The sequence below is a fragment of the Eumetopias jubatus genome, unplaced genomic scaffold (genome assembly GCF_037043125.1).
Source record: "Eumetopias jubatus isolate StellerSeaLion01/CBP00866 unplaced genomic scaffold, mEumJub1_p1.0 scaffold_12, whole genome shotgun sequence".
NCBI lineage: Eukaryota > Metazoa > Chordata > Mammalia > Carnivora > Otariidae > Eumetopias > Eumetopias jubatus.
The window spans coordinates 15,474,236-15,493,132 of NW_028274818.1; the positions used below are offsets into that span (position 1 = coordinate 15,474,236).

The 18,897-nt window shown below is 36.5% G+C and overlaps 1 protein-coding gene across 1 annotated transcript in view; it reads left to right on the top strand.

The window, feature by feature from the left end:
- The window catches only part of USH2A (usherin), a 716,035-nt gene that overhangs the window by 162,875 nt on the left and 534,263 nt on the right, over positions 1–18,897 (top strand). The window contains exon 14 of the mRNA XM_028104725.2: positions 8,252–8,415. Within this exon, the coding sequence (XP_027960526.2) occupies positions 8,252–8,415 (164 nt within the window). The remainder of the gene's footprint in view (positions 1–8,251; positions 8,416–18,897) is intronic.

An 18,897-nucleotide genomic window follows, 5' to 3' on the forward strand; every position in this document is an offset into this window, starting at 1 on the left:
AGAAGAAATCCTCTGGCACAGAAGGTCATGGAGGAAGATATTTCAAAATGTGACAATGAGAATTGCTTGAGTTTACACTTTTGCTCATCATTGAGAAGAGATAAAAATGGATTTTATTCTTTTTATGTTTTCCATTCCTTTCCTGAATGATATTGAAATCTCTTTGTTGACTTCAGGTTGTTATTGTGTATATATACTAACACTGACTATTTTGAAAATGTGCACAAAGATGACTAAAATATATGAGATTCCATTTAGTAGAAGGAATTTTGTTTCTTGAAGGAAAACTTCACTTATAGTCAAAATATATACAGACATACTGCATAAGAAAATAACTATTGATGCCCTGATGACAAATTTTTTTTAGAAAAGAAAGAAAGTCAACTAAAATGAATCAAATCTGTTTTGAACTAGGTACTATGGTAGGTACTTACAAATATACATTTTTTTTCACCAATTTCCAAAATTCTATAGCAGATTGTCAGTATTTTGTTGTTAAACAAGAAGATGCAAATTTCATTGTATCTCTTTATTCGTTTAGAAAATAAATTAACTTTCTCATCTGCTTTTTCCATTTATGTATTCAGAGGACCTTATTTAATCCTCCATAAAGTTTACACATTACCCCAGCTCTTCTTCGTGTTCTTTTTATTGTACAGTTATGTTTCCTATATTTTTCTCTTGGCTTATTTTCTAGACTTTTCATATACTCCCAAGGACAAAATAAATAAAATAGGCCCTCACCCTAAACTGCAGAAACAACAGCAAAAATCCACCAAACACGACAGTAACAGGCTGGAAAATCATTTGCCTGTTTTCACCCAAGTGGTTCATTCTTCAAAAGTTACCTATCACAAAAAGGGGGCATGTATTTTAAAAAGCTGATCCAAGTGCAAAAATCACTGTGTTTACCTCTGACATATAAAGCAAACATGATTTAATCAGTATTGAAAACAATGAAGCAAAAAAATCTGCCCACTGAAAAATCAATAAAGGAAAAAAAGTATATATATTTGTCTAAACCAAAAACAATGAGACAAAAATGGGCCATATTCAATTCATCTCAGTTGGTAGTTGAGACCCATATTTGACAGTGTACACTCTGTGTTGAGTGTCCTCAACCTGACCTGTAAGTACGATTCCTCCTTCCCATGGCCAAGCTTGCTCTAGCTCATCAGGTGTAGCACTATTTCTCTTATGTACCACCCACATATCACAGTCCCCCAAAGTTTCTCCTCTAATGACTTCTTCTTTATATATTCATTAGTTGTATTTTGTCTTTTTGAGCCTCAAGGAGCTAGGAGCTAGAAGTATCACTACTGGTCTCTTATTCGCTGACACACACCAAACTGTAATTTTTCTCACAGAGTAGGAAATTGGGATCTAGGCTGGCCAGAGAATCTGAAGGCTCAGAGTCCTAAAACATACGATAAAGTAAAATTCTTCCATGACCACATTATTTTTGGTTTTGCTGCAAACATTCTCCATTTGAACACTGAATTATAGATCTGGTATGTTAATCTTTTCACATGTGTATTTCCAATTGATCGCAATTGGTCTTTCTTTGAGAACCAGATCAATGACTTCAAATGAAAGCAGATAATTTACTTGTCAACTTATGTCCATACATGGTGTGGGAATATTGGGGAATGTGCCTCACAGATTTGTGCTCCACAATGATTCTTTGTTAGACAGCTGGCTCTTATCCAGGGTGATGAGAGTAAAAGGGCTATATACCTCTCATCATCTAGTGATCTAGCCATACCACAAAGTAGTGGCAGAGTTCCCAGAAAGAGAGCAGAACCCTTGAGGCCTACACTTGAGACTGTCACATTGTTACATTTGCCTTATTCTATTGGCCAAAGCGAGTCACAGACCAGCCCTTATTCAGGAATGGGGAAATAGATTCTACTTTTGGATGATGGAATTTACTTGGTTTAAAGGGCCTACATAAAGAGAGGGGTGAACAATTGTGATCATTTTTACAATCCCCCATGACCCTAAACAGCATATTCTTCTTTCATACAGATTTTGTATGATTCTCTAAGAAATGTCCATTTTTATAAATTAGTAGCATTTATTCAATGTGATGTAATAAGTATAACTCAGTGTCGGGTATCAGGATATCTAGGTTCCAGTTATGGCTTCTCCACTTGACTAGGCATATTAGTTTCCTATTACTACTGTAATAAATTACTACAAATTTAGTAGCTTAAAACAACATTAATCTATTCTCTCACAGTTCTGGAGGTCAAAAGTCCTAAAGTAATTTTATTGGGCTCAAGGGATCAGCAGACCTATGTTTCTTTTGGATACTCTAGGAAAAAATCCATTTCCTTGCTTTTGCCAATTTGAGAGACCACCTACTTCCTTAGCTCATGGCTCCTTCCTTCATGTTCAAAGCCAGCAGAGTAATGTTTTCTCTCTTTTCTGACCTCTGCTTATATTCTTCCAACTTTTCACTCTAACTCTCACCTTCCTGCTTCTTCCCATCATTTTGTGATTACATTGGACACTTTTGGATAATCCGGGATGATTTCTCCAACTCAAAATTCTTAATCCCATCTGCAAGTTCCTTTTACCAAGTAAGGTGTAACATATTCACAAGTTCCAGACATTAGGACTTGGAGATTCTTGAGAGGTCATAATTCAACCTACTGTGCCAGAGTTCAGCAAACCATGGCCTGCAGACCAGATCTGACCTGCCATCTCTTTGTGGAAATAAAGTTTTATTAGAACACAACAAATTCATTCTTTATATATTGTCTTTGACTGCATTCATACTGCAGCGGAGATCTAATGGCCCACAAAGCCTAAAATATTTACTATCTGTTCCTTTATAGATAAAGATTGTTGACCCAAAAACCAGATTTACTGTCACCTTGGGCAAGTTACTTATTTCCACTAAGAATCATAAAATCAGCTTTTTAGACTTGGAAAGAACCTTAGTTTTGGTTAAACTCTGCCCTATACATTTCTCTGCATAAATCACCTTTTCAGAATAACTAGTCACTCAGTTTCTGCTTGAAAATATGGAACTAAAAAGAACCTCTCTGTCTCATGGAGCAACTTGTGTGTTTCAGACAACTAATTCTGAGAAAGATCATTTCACTCCTGTGCCTAGTTTTATTTCTGCCTTCCGGGACCATATTGAATAAGTGTAATCTCTCTTCTACCTTAAAACACTAAGAATTTGAACCTGTTATCATGCCTTAAAATTATTATATTACTATAATGTGGAGGTTAAGGAAAGTGACTTGAGAGTTTCTTCTAGATGTAAACATATGTGATATTGTTAATATTGTGAATCTGCTGAGATTTTATTTCTTTTAAATATTTGGTTTTGGTGACCAATATGTGGGATTAGGTGGAGTGTCAAAAAAGGGGAAAGTGGTAGGGATTGCGGGTGCAGAATCTTGCTAAGCAACCTCTTCTCTAAATGACAGGAATACCACCTCCCTGGACTCAGATGTTACAGTTGCCTGGATGCAAGAGACTGCCCAGATTTAGTCCTGATGAGTCCCTTTATTTGTGCCTGGGAAGGCTTCAGTACAGAGGGTGGACTGGGTACCATTGACTCCTTCCTTCTAGATGAGATGATACAATTCTCACTTCTTCTCCAATAAGCCATGTGTATGGCTTTCAGTTCACATAAGGAGGATCTCTAAGCCCCAAATCCCTCTCCTATAATTCTGATTCCGGTTCCAAGAGAATCCAATGCTATTCATAGGCTGTGATGAAAGGAAACCTAAGAACCCCAGTGAGACACACTTCTATTGCAGAGAGGAAATATAATCTTAACCAGGGAAAACCAAAATCATCTCTAGAGCAATCTAGCACTTACAAGATCCTCAATAAGAGGACTGAACTGAGAACTCTTCTGGCCTTGGGGTGTCACAGCAGAGGCCAATGTTGAAGAAAGCTGTCCCTTCCCTGGGGGGACAGGTTAGCTAGGGGAAGAGCTCAGCTGATCAAAAAGGGCTCAAAAGAGCTGAATTGTCCTCAGAGCTACATGTCACATTTGATTTATCTGTGATGTTCTATTCTGAGTCTAAAGCTTTCCTAGTGCTTTATTCATTCATTCATCCATTCAACAATATTTATTGAACCTTTACTGTGTGCTAGGCTTTGTGCTGGGGACGGATGGGAGAAAACTCTTGGTCCAATTTCTCCAGTTCACTTTCAAGCCTCTTTCTGTTTTACTCCTTAATAATCATTAATAATCCTTGTCTAAATTCCCTCAGCAATTTGAGATTTCTTCCTCTTTCATTCTTTCTGTTGAATGGTGTCCCCATCATCTACCTATCAGCAAATTAGAAAACTGGAAATAACTCCATGCCCTTCTTTGCTCCTCTTTTCAATTTGTCTACCTCATCCTACTGATTTTACTTACTCAACAGAAGTAAAACTATCCCTCTCCTTTCCATTGTTCCTTACCATTATCACCATTGTACCTAATCTAGCAATATCTTGCCTCTGCTTACCTTTCCCATTTAACCTTGTCTGTTACCCCTCCCTATTCTGAATTTATATCCAAAAATTTTGAGTTGCTTATAAACTCATACCCTCTCCTGATGTTTCTTTTCTTTTTTTTTTTAAAGATTTTATTTATTTAATTGGGAGAGAGAATGATACAGAGAGAGAGAGCATGAGAGGGGGGAGGGTCCGAGGGAGAAGCAGACTCACTGCTGAGCAGGGAGCCCAATGCGGGACTCGATCCCAGGACTCCAGGATCATGACCTGAGCTGAAGGCAGTCGCTTAACCAACTGAGCCACCTAGGTGCCCCATCCTGATGTTTCTTATCTCTCTCTCTTCTTCCTTTCTGACTTGCTGGGCATATTCCTCTTTAATATTCCTTTTAATAACTTGAGAATCCTCAAACAGACTCCCCACTGAGCACAGAGCCCAATATGGGGCTCAGTCCCAAGACCGTGAGACCATGACCTGAGCCAAAATCAAGAATTGGATACCTAACCGAATGAGCCCCAGGTGCCCCCAAGATTCCTTCTATTTTTTTTAAGATTTTATTTATTTATTTGAGAGGAGGGGGCGAGCACAAGTCAGGGGAGAAAGAAGGGCAAGCAGACTTACACTGAGTGCAGAGCCTGACAAAGGGCTCAATCCAGGACCCTGAGATCATGACCTGAGCCAAACTCAAGAATCGGATGCTCAATTGACTGAGCCACGTAGGTGCCCCCCAAGATTCTTTCTTAATACTCTTTCAGCTGTCCCATTCCCTGCCACCAGGTAGTTTTCTTTTCTGTGCCCACAGAGAGTCTGCATACATCTTTATTAATGCTGTATTTTATATTTTTCACTAGACTATGAGCTCCTTGAAGACAGGGACAACTCTATCTTATTCCTTTTCATGTTCTCAGAGTCTCTTCTGGTCCTGGAACATAATTCGACCTCAATGAATATTATTTATGTCAGTCGATATGTTTAAAAAATTTGATGGTACCCATGAATTGAGGCCCCCGATAGAAGAGAGGTGTTGAAAGAGAAATGTCAATAAAGTGATCTATATCCTGGAATACATCCCTAGACCTCCTGCAGTAGCTCTCCCTCAGATGATAAAGCTTCTGACAATGAAATGCATCATTGAAACACACTCCTTCATTAATAATGATGTTTTGCAGTAATAATAAGCAGGATAGCTCTTTCTCTTAGTATTTGCACAACTGGATAAGTTCCATGGAAAGGAAAATATATGAGATTTGTGATTAAAGAGACAGAAGCCAATTAACTTTTTTCCCATTGTACTCAGTAAACACTGAGTTACTGAAGGGCCCAAACAGAACTAGAATAACAGAGTGCTGGCAGAGATTAGGGATGCTTTACTCCTGTTTTGTTTACCATAATGAACTGGTCAATAAACATCACAAGTTGTTTATCTATATAAATCTTGACAGATTACTCTTTATGAAATCCGTTTAGCAAGTGAGGTTTTCCCATAAGGATGAAAAATGAAGATTTTAAACAGATTGCGGGAGAAGCTCTGACTGTACCAGGAGAGTCAGTGTAATAAAGGTTTCTTTATATTAATATTACAAAAACCATTTATCCTGACAAAATCAATATCACAATTCATCTTAGTTTGGTGTTTCTCTTTCTAAGTTTAAAATGTCTTCTCCTTTATTATGTATAACTTTGTTTTAATAAACGTGAAATATATTTCATTTAGGAGGTGCTCTTGAGAAGGGATAACTTATAAAATGACATGAAACTTGTAGCTTATTTGCTAAAGAGTCTTGGAAATGTTTAAAATTATATTTGGGTGGCTGAGAAATTTATAGGAATCATTTTACTTAAACCTTAATTACAAAATTATCCCTAGTGTCCTTTGCATTAGAAACAAACTATAATATTCAGAAAAGTCTCCTATGAACTTCATTCAGGTAAAATTCTCTCACTGAAGTCAAGCAATTATAACAAGTCAGATAAGTTAGGTATAACAACAGCTGGGATAAGAGACTATAAAATCAGGAATAGTCACATTTAATTACTCAAAACATTGCATGCTTTCCTAAGAAGTGATTTATTTATTCCATTTGGATTCAGAACTTAATATCCCATGGATATTGACAGAGCTGCCTTGGAGTTAAGTGTGTAGCAGCTAGCTGGAAGAAAATAGAACTACATCAAGGGAGGGAATTATGTTATACTCTGGAAACTATTACTCTAAATGTACTGTATGTAAAATAAGTGTGATTGTCTCATGAGTGAATGGTAATAAAAACTGAAATACTCAAGAGACACTTATTCATGAGTGGTGTGGTGTTTTATATATATATATATATATATATATACACACATACATTGGGAGAAGCTTGCCTCTTATTGTTTATGCTTACCAATATTACATTAAATGCTTACAAACAATATACTCTAAGTAATGGCATATAATGAAATTAAGAGCAAATCAAATATTTTGTTGCTTCTATAATTCCATTCTAATTTCAGTGCATAATTTTCTTCAACTGTGATACTTAAGTAGCCTAAATAAAACATCTATTTGAAATGGAGTTCTGATACATGTCTATACATAAAGGACTTAATATAGTTGTTTATAGGGGGAAAATATCCTTTTATCATGACATAAAATGGGCAAACTACAGTAAGGTGGTTTTCAAGAGAAACTGTACTTTATTTATTCCCAAGGTGATATTAGTCTACAAAACAAATTTGCAGCTTATTTAGCAGTCCTTAGCTTTTATCAGCCTTCTTAAGGGTGTTGAATGATTACCCGAGAGATCACACTATAGAAGTTGAAGAGGGATAAAAAAACTATCCATCCAGCATCTTTATTAGAAAATAGAGGTGAATCCATCTAATATTTTAAATGTACCACATGGAAAATTCCTGTTTACAAGTGAGTTGTCTTTTTCCATGTGCTGTTTTGCCTCTCTAATACTTCATGGTGCCAAAATAGCTTATCCTGATCAATGCCATTGGCATACACTAAGAATTTGAATTACTCACCCAGAGGAATCAGGTTTTGGTTTCTATCATGGCAAAATGCCAGGCCAGTGATTTTTACAAGCAACTTTAGGTCCAAGAAATTTAAGTTGGAATGAAGTTATCTCATTATATTTATATCATTAACATCCTTTCATAAATCAGAATAATGCTCTATTCTCCAACCATTCCGGATAAATGAGTTTAGTTCATAAACAGAAAATGAAATATATCCTATATTAAGGCATCAGCAGTACCGGAACATGTCTTCCTCAAACTCTCTTCTTAGTGAAATTTAGTCTTTATAAAACTATAGAGTTTCAAGATTTTTAAGGAGATCCATGGTTATCACACCCAGTGTTCTACTTCATAACCTGATAGATACTTGCAAAGATGATTTATGGGTACCCAATTTAAATTTTTAGCTGTCAGAAAAACTGCTTTTGTGAGAAAGCAAAATTTACAGTATTCTTAACTGAACAACTGGCGTTCAAAATAATCCATAAGATGTATCGTGGCATGAAAAAAAAACAATATAACACTTTTTTTTGCCATTAATTAGTTTACAAAGGGAAGGCTTCATTGAGATTTTATCGTGAGCAACATTTTGTTAAAGATTCTTTTTCTGTCTTGTTTGATGTTGTGTTTATTTGTTTAGCTCAAGTGTTCTTTTCAGTATATTGGCTAAAACAGGCCATCTTATTTCACAATGTTATTGATAGATGTAACTTATACTATGAATTATTAATCAAAACATTATTCTCTTTGATGGTTTGTTTGTCTTGTTTTCAGATGTCAGCCTTGCAATTGTCATCTCTCAGGAGCCTTGAATGAAACCTGTCACTTGGTCACAGGCCAGTGTTTCTGTAAACGATTTGTCACTGGATCCAAGTGTGATACTTGTGTTCCCAGTGCAAGCCATTTGGATGTGAACAATCCACTGGGCTGCAGCAAAAGTAAGTGAACTCTGGCTCTGTGCTGGTGGATGAAACATCACGCAGGGAAGAGTGTCTTGTTATTTTCTTTCTCCATTGAGAACCCATCAGAAAGGCTTAGGCACAAGGTGGAGAATTTAGGTGGGAAATGGAAAAAAAAATTACACTAAATGAAACTTGTGTTCTTTTTCCTTGATTAGATTATTGAAATGGCAATTATGTTAGTAGTGGGAAATTTAAAACATGTTGTTAGAATGGAATCACTAGTGTGGCGACCAGCGTCCTGGTTTTCCCCCAGACATTGGAATTTCCAGTGACAGAGGACTTTCAGTGCAAAAATCAACACGACTGGTTGAAACAAAATGATTGGTCACCCCACCAAGCAAGGACATTCCCAGCCAATTTTCTATAACACATGTGAGATTTATTCTTATTTTTTATGAGTTATGTCCTTCCATCCCCCCAATTTTATGGGTACCATGCTATTATTTGTTGGTTATTGATATTATAGCTATTATCACTGTTTATCATAGCATATAATTCCTATATTTGATATTTCTTTTGCCAGTTGTATTAGTTATTTAAGTATCTCTCACATTTCTATTTTTAACTCCTGGAAGTCAAAGATTACATCTTAGTGTCTTTTGACTTTTCAACACCATTCTCCAGTGCCTTGACTTGACTTCTCAAGGTCAACTGCAGTCTTACAGTTTTATAGCATATTGATGATTGATATATATTTACTCTAAGATCATATATCCTTACCTTTTCCAGAATTTCTAAGAAATGCCTGCTGAGAACATGTGGTAAGGTGCCCTCTGCAACATATTGTACAATGCATGTTCTCCTTGGGGTGTCCTGGGACTATCATGAGTCACAGTGCAAGGGAATGCCCTAAGTCAGGACAAATCATCATAAACAAGCATGCTTGGAACTGTGTTATCTACATTTAAGGGAGAGAGAAATAAGTCAGAAAATATTGGGCTCCACAGCAACCATACTAGATTTTGAGGTAGTGGAAGGCAGGGTGTAGCTAATGATTAACAAGACATATTCAGATTTTGTACCTGTGTGGTTTATATTCAGTATCCTGTGTTTTATTTGGTCTCTCTGGATGTTAGTATAAGTAAAATGGTAGGCATTTATGCTTCTTTTGGGAAAGGACTTTCGTAATTGCCTTTCTGTGTAAATACAGTCTAAACATAAATCTGGATTTCACTGAGAATTTAATTAATATTTGCTATTCATTGATTAACTATAGAATTGACTGATTTCTATGCAACAGGAATTCCAACATATTGCTTTGGATGTCAGTTGTAGATCATCATTTTGTGAGAACATTACATATAACATACTGAATCTTAGCAATTTTTGATTGGTTCTGCCACTAATTTTGTGTGAAAATATTGACATCTCCCCTTTTTTCTACCTACTCTTACATCTAAGACACGGTCTAGGAACTATACCTCAGGCAAAACTGGACAGTTTGCTTCACCTGGCCTACATTTCTTGGTAGTGGTAGACATTTGCTTTTCTATTTTGTCTTTCCTTCTCTGGGCTGAATCTTCTTGTCTTTCCAAATTCTTCCAATTTTTAATAGTTAAAAAAAGGTTTATATTCCTCTTCTTCCATATATATATATATATATATATATATATATATATATATATATGGAAGTGCCTTGACTTGACACACACACACACACACACACACACACAAATACACACAAACATATATCTATGTATATATTTAAATGTTCTTTTTAAAATTGTGATCCTTACTGTTGAATACATTTGTTCAACCACTTCTAGTAGTTGCTGCTGTTGTTTTGGGTGTGTGTTTCACAAAATTTACAAAACACTGGGCAAAGTTAGAAACTCAGTATCTACAGAAACTCAGGGAGTTCATTCAATTAAAAAAAAAATATGACGAGATTCCTGCCTTTAAAAGAGCTTGAAACCTCTGTATAGGTTTCTTTTTTGTATAAGAGGTCTATTTATAAAACAATTTCTAAAAAAAAAAAAAAAAAGAGCTTGAAACCTAGTCAGCAGAAGTGATGGGTACACTCACAGTAGACAGGAGTGAACAAAGGGCCCAGGAAATGCTGACTGTGGTATGAGTATGAAGGAGGCTGCTTTTCCTTCCTGTTCCACCTTGATTTTTTACATGGTACTTGCTTTTTATCCTAGCAACAGCCGGAACAACCAGCTTCCCAAAGATACTATGCTATTGAAAGGAATGTAGTACTATCTATTGTTGAAACTGTGAACTACCTCAGGCTGGTATTTTCCTCTGTGTCCAACAGATGTCAAGCATGTGTTTTCCTTGAACATTAGACTGTTTCATGATGTCCTTCTACACAGTTTTGGGAACCACAGGGTTATGACTATTATCTTTCCCACTTCCTTAGAGACCAGTGGCAATAGGTTAGCAATATCATCTGTAATTTTTTCCTTTTTTTTTTTTTGATGGGGAGTTGAGTTGGGAATCTGAGCATATAATTTCCAGAGTACAGGAAAATTGAATTCAGATAAGGTAGTTAGACCCTCTCTCATAATCTGCTTCCTTATTTCGTGATTCATTTCTTTCCTATCAATATTTGTTTCATGCTTTCAAAATGATAGTCATTCTCCTTGATAGAGGTAATACAAAACAGGTATTAAATAATTCTGCCTTCTGTATGCTTTACTAGTGAATGAAATGAAATGTCATTTGCCCTAAACTTATATATATAATAGTTATAATATATATATATATATATATATATATATATATATATATAAAATTCATAGCTCTTTTGTGTTTAAGTCTTCTTGACACTACTCACTTCTATTTTTATCTTTGGTTATTTATCCATCTTATCACTCACATTTTTTCCTTTATCCATACTTATCAGAGAAGATTTTGTAGCTAAACTCCTTTTAAAAAAATATTTTCTGGGTGCCTGGGTGGCTCAGTTGGTTAAGCGACTGCCTTCGGCTTAGGTCATGATCCTGGAGTCCCGGGATCGAGTCCCACATCGGGCTTCCTGCTCAGCAGGGAGTCTGCTTCTCCCTCTGACCCTCTTCCCTCGTGCTTTCTATCTCTCATTCTCTTTCTCTCTCAAATAAATAAATAAAATCTTAAAAAAAATATTTTCATTGTGGTAACATAGATATGACATAAAAGTGACCATATCAGCCATTTTTAAATGTACAATCAGTGATATTAAATATATTCATAATGTCGTGCAACCATCACTACCATGCATCTCCATAACTCTTTACTTCTTGTGAAATGGAAACTGTATACCCTCATTAAACAATAATACCTTCCATTTGCCCCCAGCCCCTGGTAACCACAATTTTACTTTCTGTCTGTATAATTTTGAAAAATCTAAGAACCTCATATAAGTAAAATCATAAAATATTTGCCTTTTTGCCTGTGGCTTTTTTCACTTTGCATATGTCCTCAAGGGTCATCCATTTTGTAGCTTGTCTCAGAATTTCCTTCCTTTTAAGGCTGAATGATATTCTATTGTATGCATATACCACATTTTGCTTATCCATTCATCTGTCAATGGACACTTGGGTTGCTTCCATGTTTTGGCTTACGTGAGTAATGCTGCTATGAATACGGGTGTGTAGCCATTTCTTCAAGACTTTGCTTTCAATGACTCTGCTTTCAATTCTGTTGGAGATATAATCAGAAATGGAATTGCTGGATCATATGGTAATTCTATTTTTAATTTTTTTGAGGAACTGCCATGCTTTTCTCTACAGCAGCTTTACTATTTTAAATTCCCACTGACAGTGCACAAGGGCTCAAATTTCTCCATGTCCTTGCCAACATTGTTGTTTTTTATTTATTTATAGTAGCCATCTAATGTGTATGAGATGCTGTCCCATTTTAGTTTTGATATGCATTTCCCTAATGATTAGTGATATTGAGCATCTTTTCAGAGTTATTGGCTATTTGTATATCTCCTTTAGAGAAAGTGTATTCCAGTTATTTGTCCACTTTTAAATTGGGTTATTTGTCTTTATTAGAGTTGTAATTGTTCTTTACATATTTTAGATATATTATTTTTTATATCTTTATTAGATATATGATTTGCAAATGTTTTTTTCCATTCTGTATGTTTTCTTTTCACTTTCTTGATAGTGTCATTTGAAGCACAGATGTTTTAAAATTTGGTAAATTTCAATTTGTCCATTTTTTGTTATTGTTTATACATTTGATGTCATATCTAAGAAACTACTGTCAAATCCAAAGTTATGAAGGTTTCCCCCATGTTTTCTTTTTTATTATTATTATGTTCAGTTAGCCACTGTATAGTATATCATTAATTTTTGATGTAGTGTTCAGTGATTCGTTAGTTACATATAACACCCAGTGCACATCACAACACTTGCCCCCTTAATACCTATGACCCTGTTACCCCCTCGCCCCACCTCCCTCCCTTCTGAGACCCTCGGTTCATTTCCCGGGGTCCATAGTCTCTCATGGTTCATCTCCCTCTCTGATTTCTCCCCCTTCATATTTCCCTCTCTTCCCCTGTAGTCCTCCAAGCTATTGCTTATGTTCCACATATAAGTGAAACCATATGGTAATTGTCTTTCTCTGTTTGACTTACTTCACTTAGCATAATCCCCTCTAGTTCCATCCATGTCAGTGCAAATAGTGGGTATTCATCCTTTCTGATGGCTGAATAATATTCCATTGTATATGAACCACATCGTCTTTATCCATTCGTCTGTTGAAGGTTATCTCGGCTCCTTCCACAGCTGGGCTATTGTGGACATTGCTGCTATGAACATTGGGGTACATGTGCCCCTTCTTTTCACTACATTTGTGTCTTTTCCCCTATGTTTTCTTCTTAGAGTCGTACAGTTTTAGCTCTTAGATTTAGGGTCTTTGATCCATTTTTGAATTAATTTTTAGATATATCGTGAGTTGAGCTTCCACTACCATTCATTTCAAAAGTGGATTTCCAGTTGTTCCGGCACTGTTTTTTGAAAGAACTATTTCCCCCTTGGTTCTTGCTAATCTTATTGAAAATCAGTTTACTGTATTCTGTTGACTTCTTATATTTTTGTGTTATTTTATTACTAGTTGCTTTATGAATTAGAATATGCATCTTCATTTGCCACAGTCTACTTCAAGTTTGTACTGATTTAATGCTGGTAAAATATAACAAGTAAACTCTTGATATATGTCCCTTCCTTTCTTCATCTTTGAGTTATGATACTGTGTAGTTGTGTGTATGCATGTGTGTATGTGTGTGTATATATAATAAACCCTACATTACACTAATAGAATTATAATTTTCTTTTAACAGTACTAGGTTTTTAAAAATTATTTGAGAGAAAAAAACAATATGAATATATACACACATACACAGAGAGTCTTTAATGTTTACCCACATATTTACCATTTCTAGTGTTCTTCCCACCTCTACATGATTCAATTTATTTGCTCTCTGTGTCATTTCCTTTTGGCCTGATGGATTTCTTTAATATTTCTTGCAGGGCTAGTCTGCCAGCAATAAATTCTCCCACTATTTTAAAAAAATTATCTGCAAATACCTCCTTCCTTCCTTCTTTTTTTTGATTGGTACTTTTTCTGGATAGAACTCTTGATAACAAGTATTCTTTTTTCTTTTAGGACTTTGAATATGTCATTCTACTACCTTATGGCCTCCATCATTTCTTCCAGGCTTTAATTGTATTTTTCTTCAAATGTGAATGAATTTTCTCTTACTCCTTTAAAAGTTTTGTTCTTATCTTTCAGCAGTTTGACTATGATATGTTTGGTATGAATCTTTTGGTATCCTACTTAGATTCATTGTACTTTTTGGAAATGTAGATAAATGTTTTCCATCAAATTTGGGAAGTTTGAGCCAGTATTTCTTCAAATATTTTCTTCCACTTTCTGTATCTTCTCCACTTTAGAGATCCCATGACACCTATTTTGGTGCATGGTACACCTGATGTGGTCTCACAGGTCTCTGAGGATCTGTTCATTTTTGTTCTATTTTTTTTTTTCTCCTTTCTGTGGATTGGCTAAATCATTGCTGTATCATTACATTCTACCTATTGCTTTTTTTTTAATACTTTTTTTTTCTTAGAGAGAGCATGTGTGCTAGTGGGGGAGGGGCAAAGAGAGAGGGGGAGAGAGAGAGAGAAAGAGAGAATCTTAAGCAGGCTCCACACCCAGCACAGAGCCCTACACAGGGCTTGATCTCACGACCCTGAGATTGTGACCTGAACTGAAATCAAGAGTTGGAAACTGAACTGACTGAGTCACCCAGGAGCCCCCTTCCCTCTTGCTTTATCTTCAAGTTCACTGATTCTTGCTCTTTTCCTTTCAAATCTGCCATTGAGGACTTTTTAGGGAATTTTTCTTTTCAGTTGCTGTATTGTTCAGCTCTGGACTTTAGTGTTTTTATACATTCTCTTTATGTATTAAAGTTCCCTTTTCACTGAATCATCATCAGATTTTTCTTTAACTCTTAGAACATATTTATAATAGCTGCATTGAAGTGGTTTTTGCTGTACTCAATACTGGGGATCATTCAGAGTCTGTTTCTCTCCACTGTTATTTTTATGAGTATAGTTCACTGTTTCTTTGAGTGTATTGTAATTTTATGTTGAAAACACTTAAGTTGTTAGATTTTTTTTTGGTAATTTGCATAGACTTAAACGGTGGAAAACGTTCTCTACTGCAGTGTACAGCTGTTGATGTCAAATCAGGTTTTTGTTTTTTTTTTTAATTTTTACTTACAGCCTGGCTTCTGAGGGGTCATTGCTGTGTCTGAATCAGCCAAAGATTTGGTCAGTGTCTGGGCTCAAATACTTCCAAATTATATAGCTTCTGCCAGTCAATACGTGTATGGTTTGGGGGATGTTTTCAGAGTTATAGCTATTCCCAGTTCTTCTTTGGCCTTCATTTTCCACTGGCTCTCGTGGTTTTCCCCCATACCTTCATAGTTTTCCAGCCAGCTAGGAATCTTTGGAGAGCTTATCTCAGGCCTCCCATGGCTCTATCATACCCAGGATCTCCTGGTTTATTATCTGGTAAACTCACCACTTAACCTAGCTGGGAGCATGTGCTCAGGCTAGAAAACCTGTGAGTTTTCCCTCTTGTTCCCAGTTGACTGTGCCAATTTTTGGTGGCAAAGCTATGAATTTCTGCTGCTAACCCCAGATCAAGTCAGTGCCCTATGGTACCCCAAAGCTACTGTTTTTAGTCAGCCTTACTGGTAAAACTAACACACCTGACTCTGGAACTGGTACTATGGGAACAACCTCCACAAAAAGGCCACAGACTCCTACTGTTACTACTCAGAGCTCTGCCAGTTTTCCAAGAGTAAATGTTCTCAACTTTTTCTTTGCCTGTGGTTGATTTAGAGCTCCCAGAATAGCTATTTTAATGATTTTATTCAGTTTTATATCACTAAACTCTTTATTTGCCATAATTAGAAGCACTCCTATATCCTTTTACTTTTTAAATTTTTTTATAATTTTCTAGATATTGTTTTATTTTTAATTTTATCTATGAAAGATATTTTTAAGTTGTTCTCAATACGGTCTTCTACTTGTTTCATATTAATAGTGCTTAGAGCTGCGTTCATGGCCACATCTGCCCTTGTGGTTAGGTGTGGCTATGTCACCAATTTTCTGGCTGAAACAATGTGGGCAGAAGTGATGTGTGGGAGTCCTAGGTTGTGCTCTCATAGGCACGGGGTATGCTCTCCATCTCTCCTTTTACCTTTCCTGTTGAATTGGATATGGACTTGGTGGTCATCCACCTAGGACTGTGTATACAAGGACAAACCCCTAAGGATGGCAAGACAAAAAGACAGAGGGAGTCTAGACACCTGTCCTCATAGCCACAGTGTTCACAGCCTGTCATGAAAAAGGGATACACACACATTCACTTTATGCTTAAAATGACCCTGAGAGCTAAACATTATTCTCCCCTTACTATAGAAGAGGAATGATTCAGAGAGTCCAACCAAAATTTGACTACAATCACATAATTACCCAAGTGCCTAAGCCAGGATTAAAACTCATGGCTCCCAAACAAATGGATATAGTCACAATAGGATACTATCCTTCCTTACAAGAGAATTTGGCAAATGCAAAGATCATACTTGGCAATTTTGATGAATGAATATGTGACTCTTTTCTCAGAATTCCCCTTTCAGCACACAGAAGGGTGAATTCAGGTTATTTCATGGCCAGGCTTTCATATTTATTCTCTGAGTGGTATTGAACCATCTAAGCCTTCAGGTGTATGAACATTCTCGTTTCAGAGTCAAACAGGTACTATACATTTATACTGCAAACTTGGACAAGATTGTGGTTAGAGATGGTCCTAACAAGTCATCAACTTTAAACATTTGAAAGAGCCTGTTTGTGTATTTGTGTATGTGAATGTTTGTTGCCAAGGAAATTTTCAAGTAATGCAAATCCTTTTCTATACCCTTTGGAATGGGATGGAAACATATATCTTTCTTTCAGTCATCCCAAAAGTATGTTCCTGTCTTAGAAAATAGTCTGAAGGTCAGTTTTGATTGCTTTCACTCTGAAATCTGTTGTGTTCCTGATAGCATGCAGTTTTAGATGTTGTCACTAATACTCACTAAAAATATTCAATTGCTATAGATTACAAGGCTCTTTGAGAGTGCTATAAATAAGACAGTTTATGAGTCTTTGTGGTTCCACCAAGAACAACAGGATGTGGAGTCCTAAATTAAAAATCACTGACAGATCAAATGTGCTGTCAGTGTTCAACCAATCCAAACGACCATGTCGAATATGGCAAATTCCTGAATTTAAAAATATAAGGTCCTCTTTGGAAATTATTCTCTTTTCCTGTGTCATTTTGAGATTGGTACTATTCTTGTCCTATATCTAACTAGGCATATAGGCAGTTAGAGTTTTAATATAACAATGCAAATTCCAAAGAAGGAGAAAAGAAAAAGGGAAGAGTGAGAGTATATCTAGTTTGAATATTTTTCTTTTAAAAATATGACATCGATATTATCTCTCTTAAGATTAGAGACATTGTATTTAGGAAGCCTATGCATAATATATGGAATTTTGTAAATTTCAAATTCAGTGCTCTTGAAATACTTTCTTAAAATGTTATTATTGGATTGTATCATGTCTTTAAAGTAGAGTGTATCCTTCACGAATGCTGATGAATTAGTAATAGCTCTTAGTTGAAAGTCTTTGCCTGGTATGTGGGATAACTTCACTTTACAACTCCATACTTCCCTACCCTACTCTTTGCCCCAGGATTCTGTATGGTCTGCATCAGCAGACTCCCTTGCCCTCTGACTTTTGATTGGCTTCAGCTACTAGCAGGAGCCTGCCAGTCATCTGGAGGGCTGGCAGAAAGGGAAGTTGGGATATTTAACCCTCGGCTTCTTGTCACAGTGCAGGAGTGGTCTTGAGCTGGTCTTGAGCTGGTTGTATCCTGCCATGAATAGTCACAGCTCTTGCCAAATGATGCTTTTCCTACAGCCCTTTCTTTCCCTGAGTCCTGTGCCCTTTCAGCTAGGGATAGTGTGTTAGAAAAAAGCTCACATGGTGGGCCTGACCACTTATCTGTAGAAAGACCACTTACAAAGTTAGCCTTTGGCTGGCATCTGGGAACTTGGACTTTGTGAGGGTTCTCACCATCCCCAGAACAGGTAAGAGTGGCTCACTGTCTCTTTATTTTTTATTTTTTTTAAGTTTTTTTATTATGTTATGTTAATCACCATACATTACATCATTAGTTTTTGATGTCGTGTTCCATGATTCATTGTTTGCATATAACACCCAGTGCTCCATGCAACACGTGCCCTCTTTAATACCCATCACCAGGTTAACCCCTCCCCTCACCCCCCCTCCCTTCTAGAACCCTCAGTTTTTTTCTCAGAGTCCATAATCTCTCATGGTTTGTCTCCCCCTTCGATTCCTCCCCTTCATTCTTCCCTTCCTGCTATCTTCTTCTTCTTTTTTTTTTTTTTAAACATATAATGTATTATTTGTTTCAGAGGTACAGGTCTGTGATTCAACAGTCTTACACAATTCACAACACTCACCATAGCACATACCCTCCCCAGTGTCTATCACCCAGCCACCCCATCCCTCCCACCCCCCACCACTCCAGCAACCCTCAGTTTGTTTCCTGAGATTAAGAATTGCTCATATCAGTGAAGTCATATGATACATGTCTTTCTCTGATTGACTTATTTCGCTCAGCATAAATCCCTCCAGTTCCATCCACGTTGTTGCAAATGGTAAGATCTCATTCCTTTTGATGGCTGCATAATATTCCATTGTGTGTGTGTGTGTGTGTGTGTGTGTGTGTGTGTGTGTGTGTGTGTGTACCACATCTTCTTTATCTATTCATCCGTCGATGGACATCTTGGCTCTTTCCATAGTTTGGCTCACTGTCTCTTAAATTTTGTTCAACCAAATGGTTTATGCTTAACCTTGCTTTCCTTCTGGGAATCTTGGATTT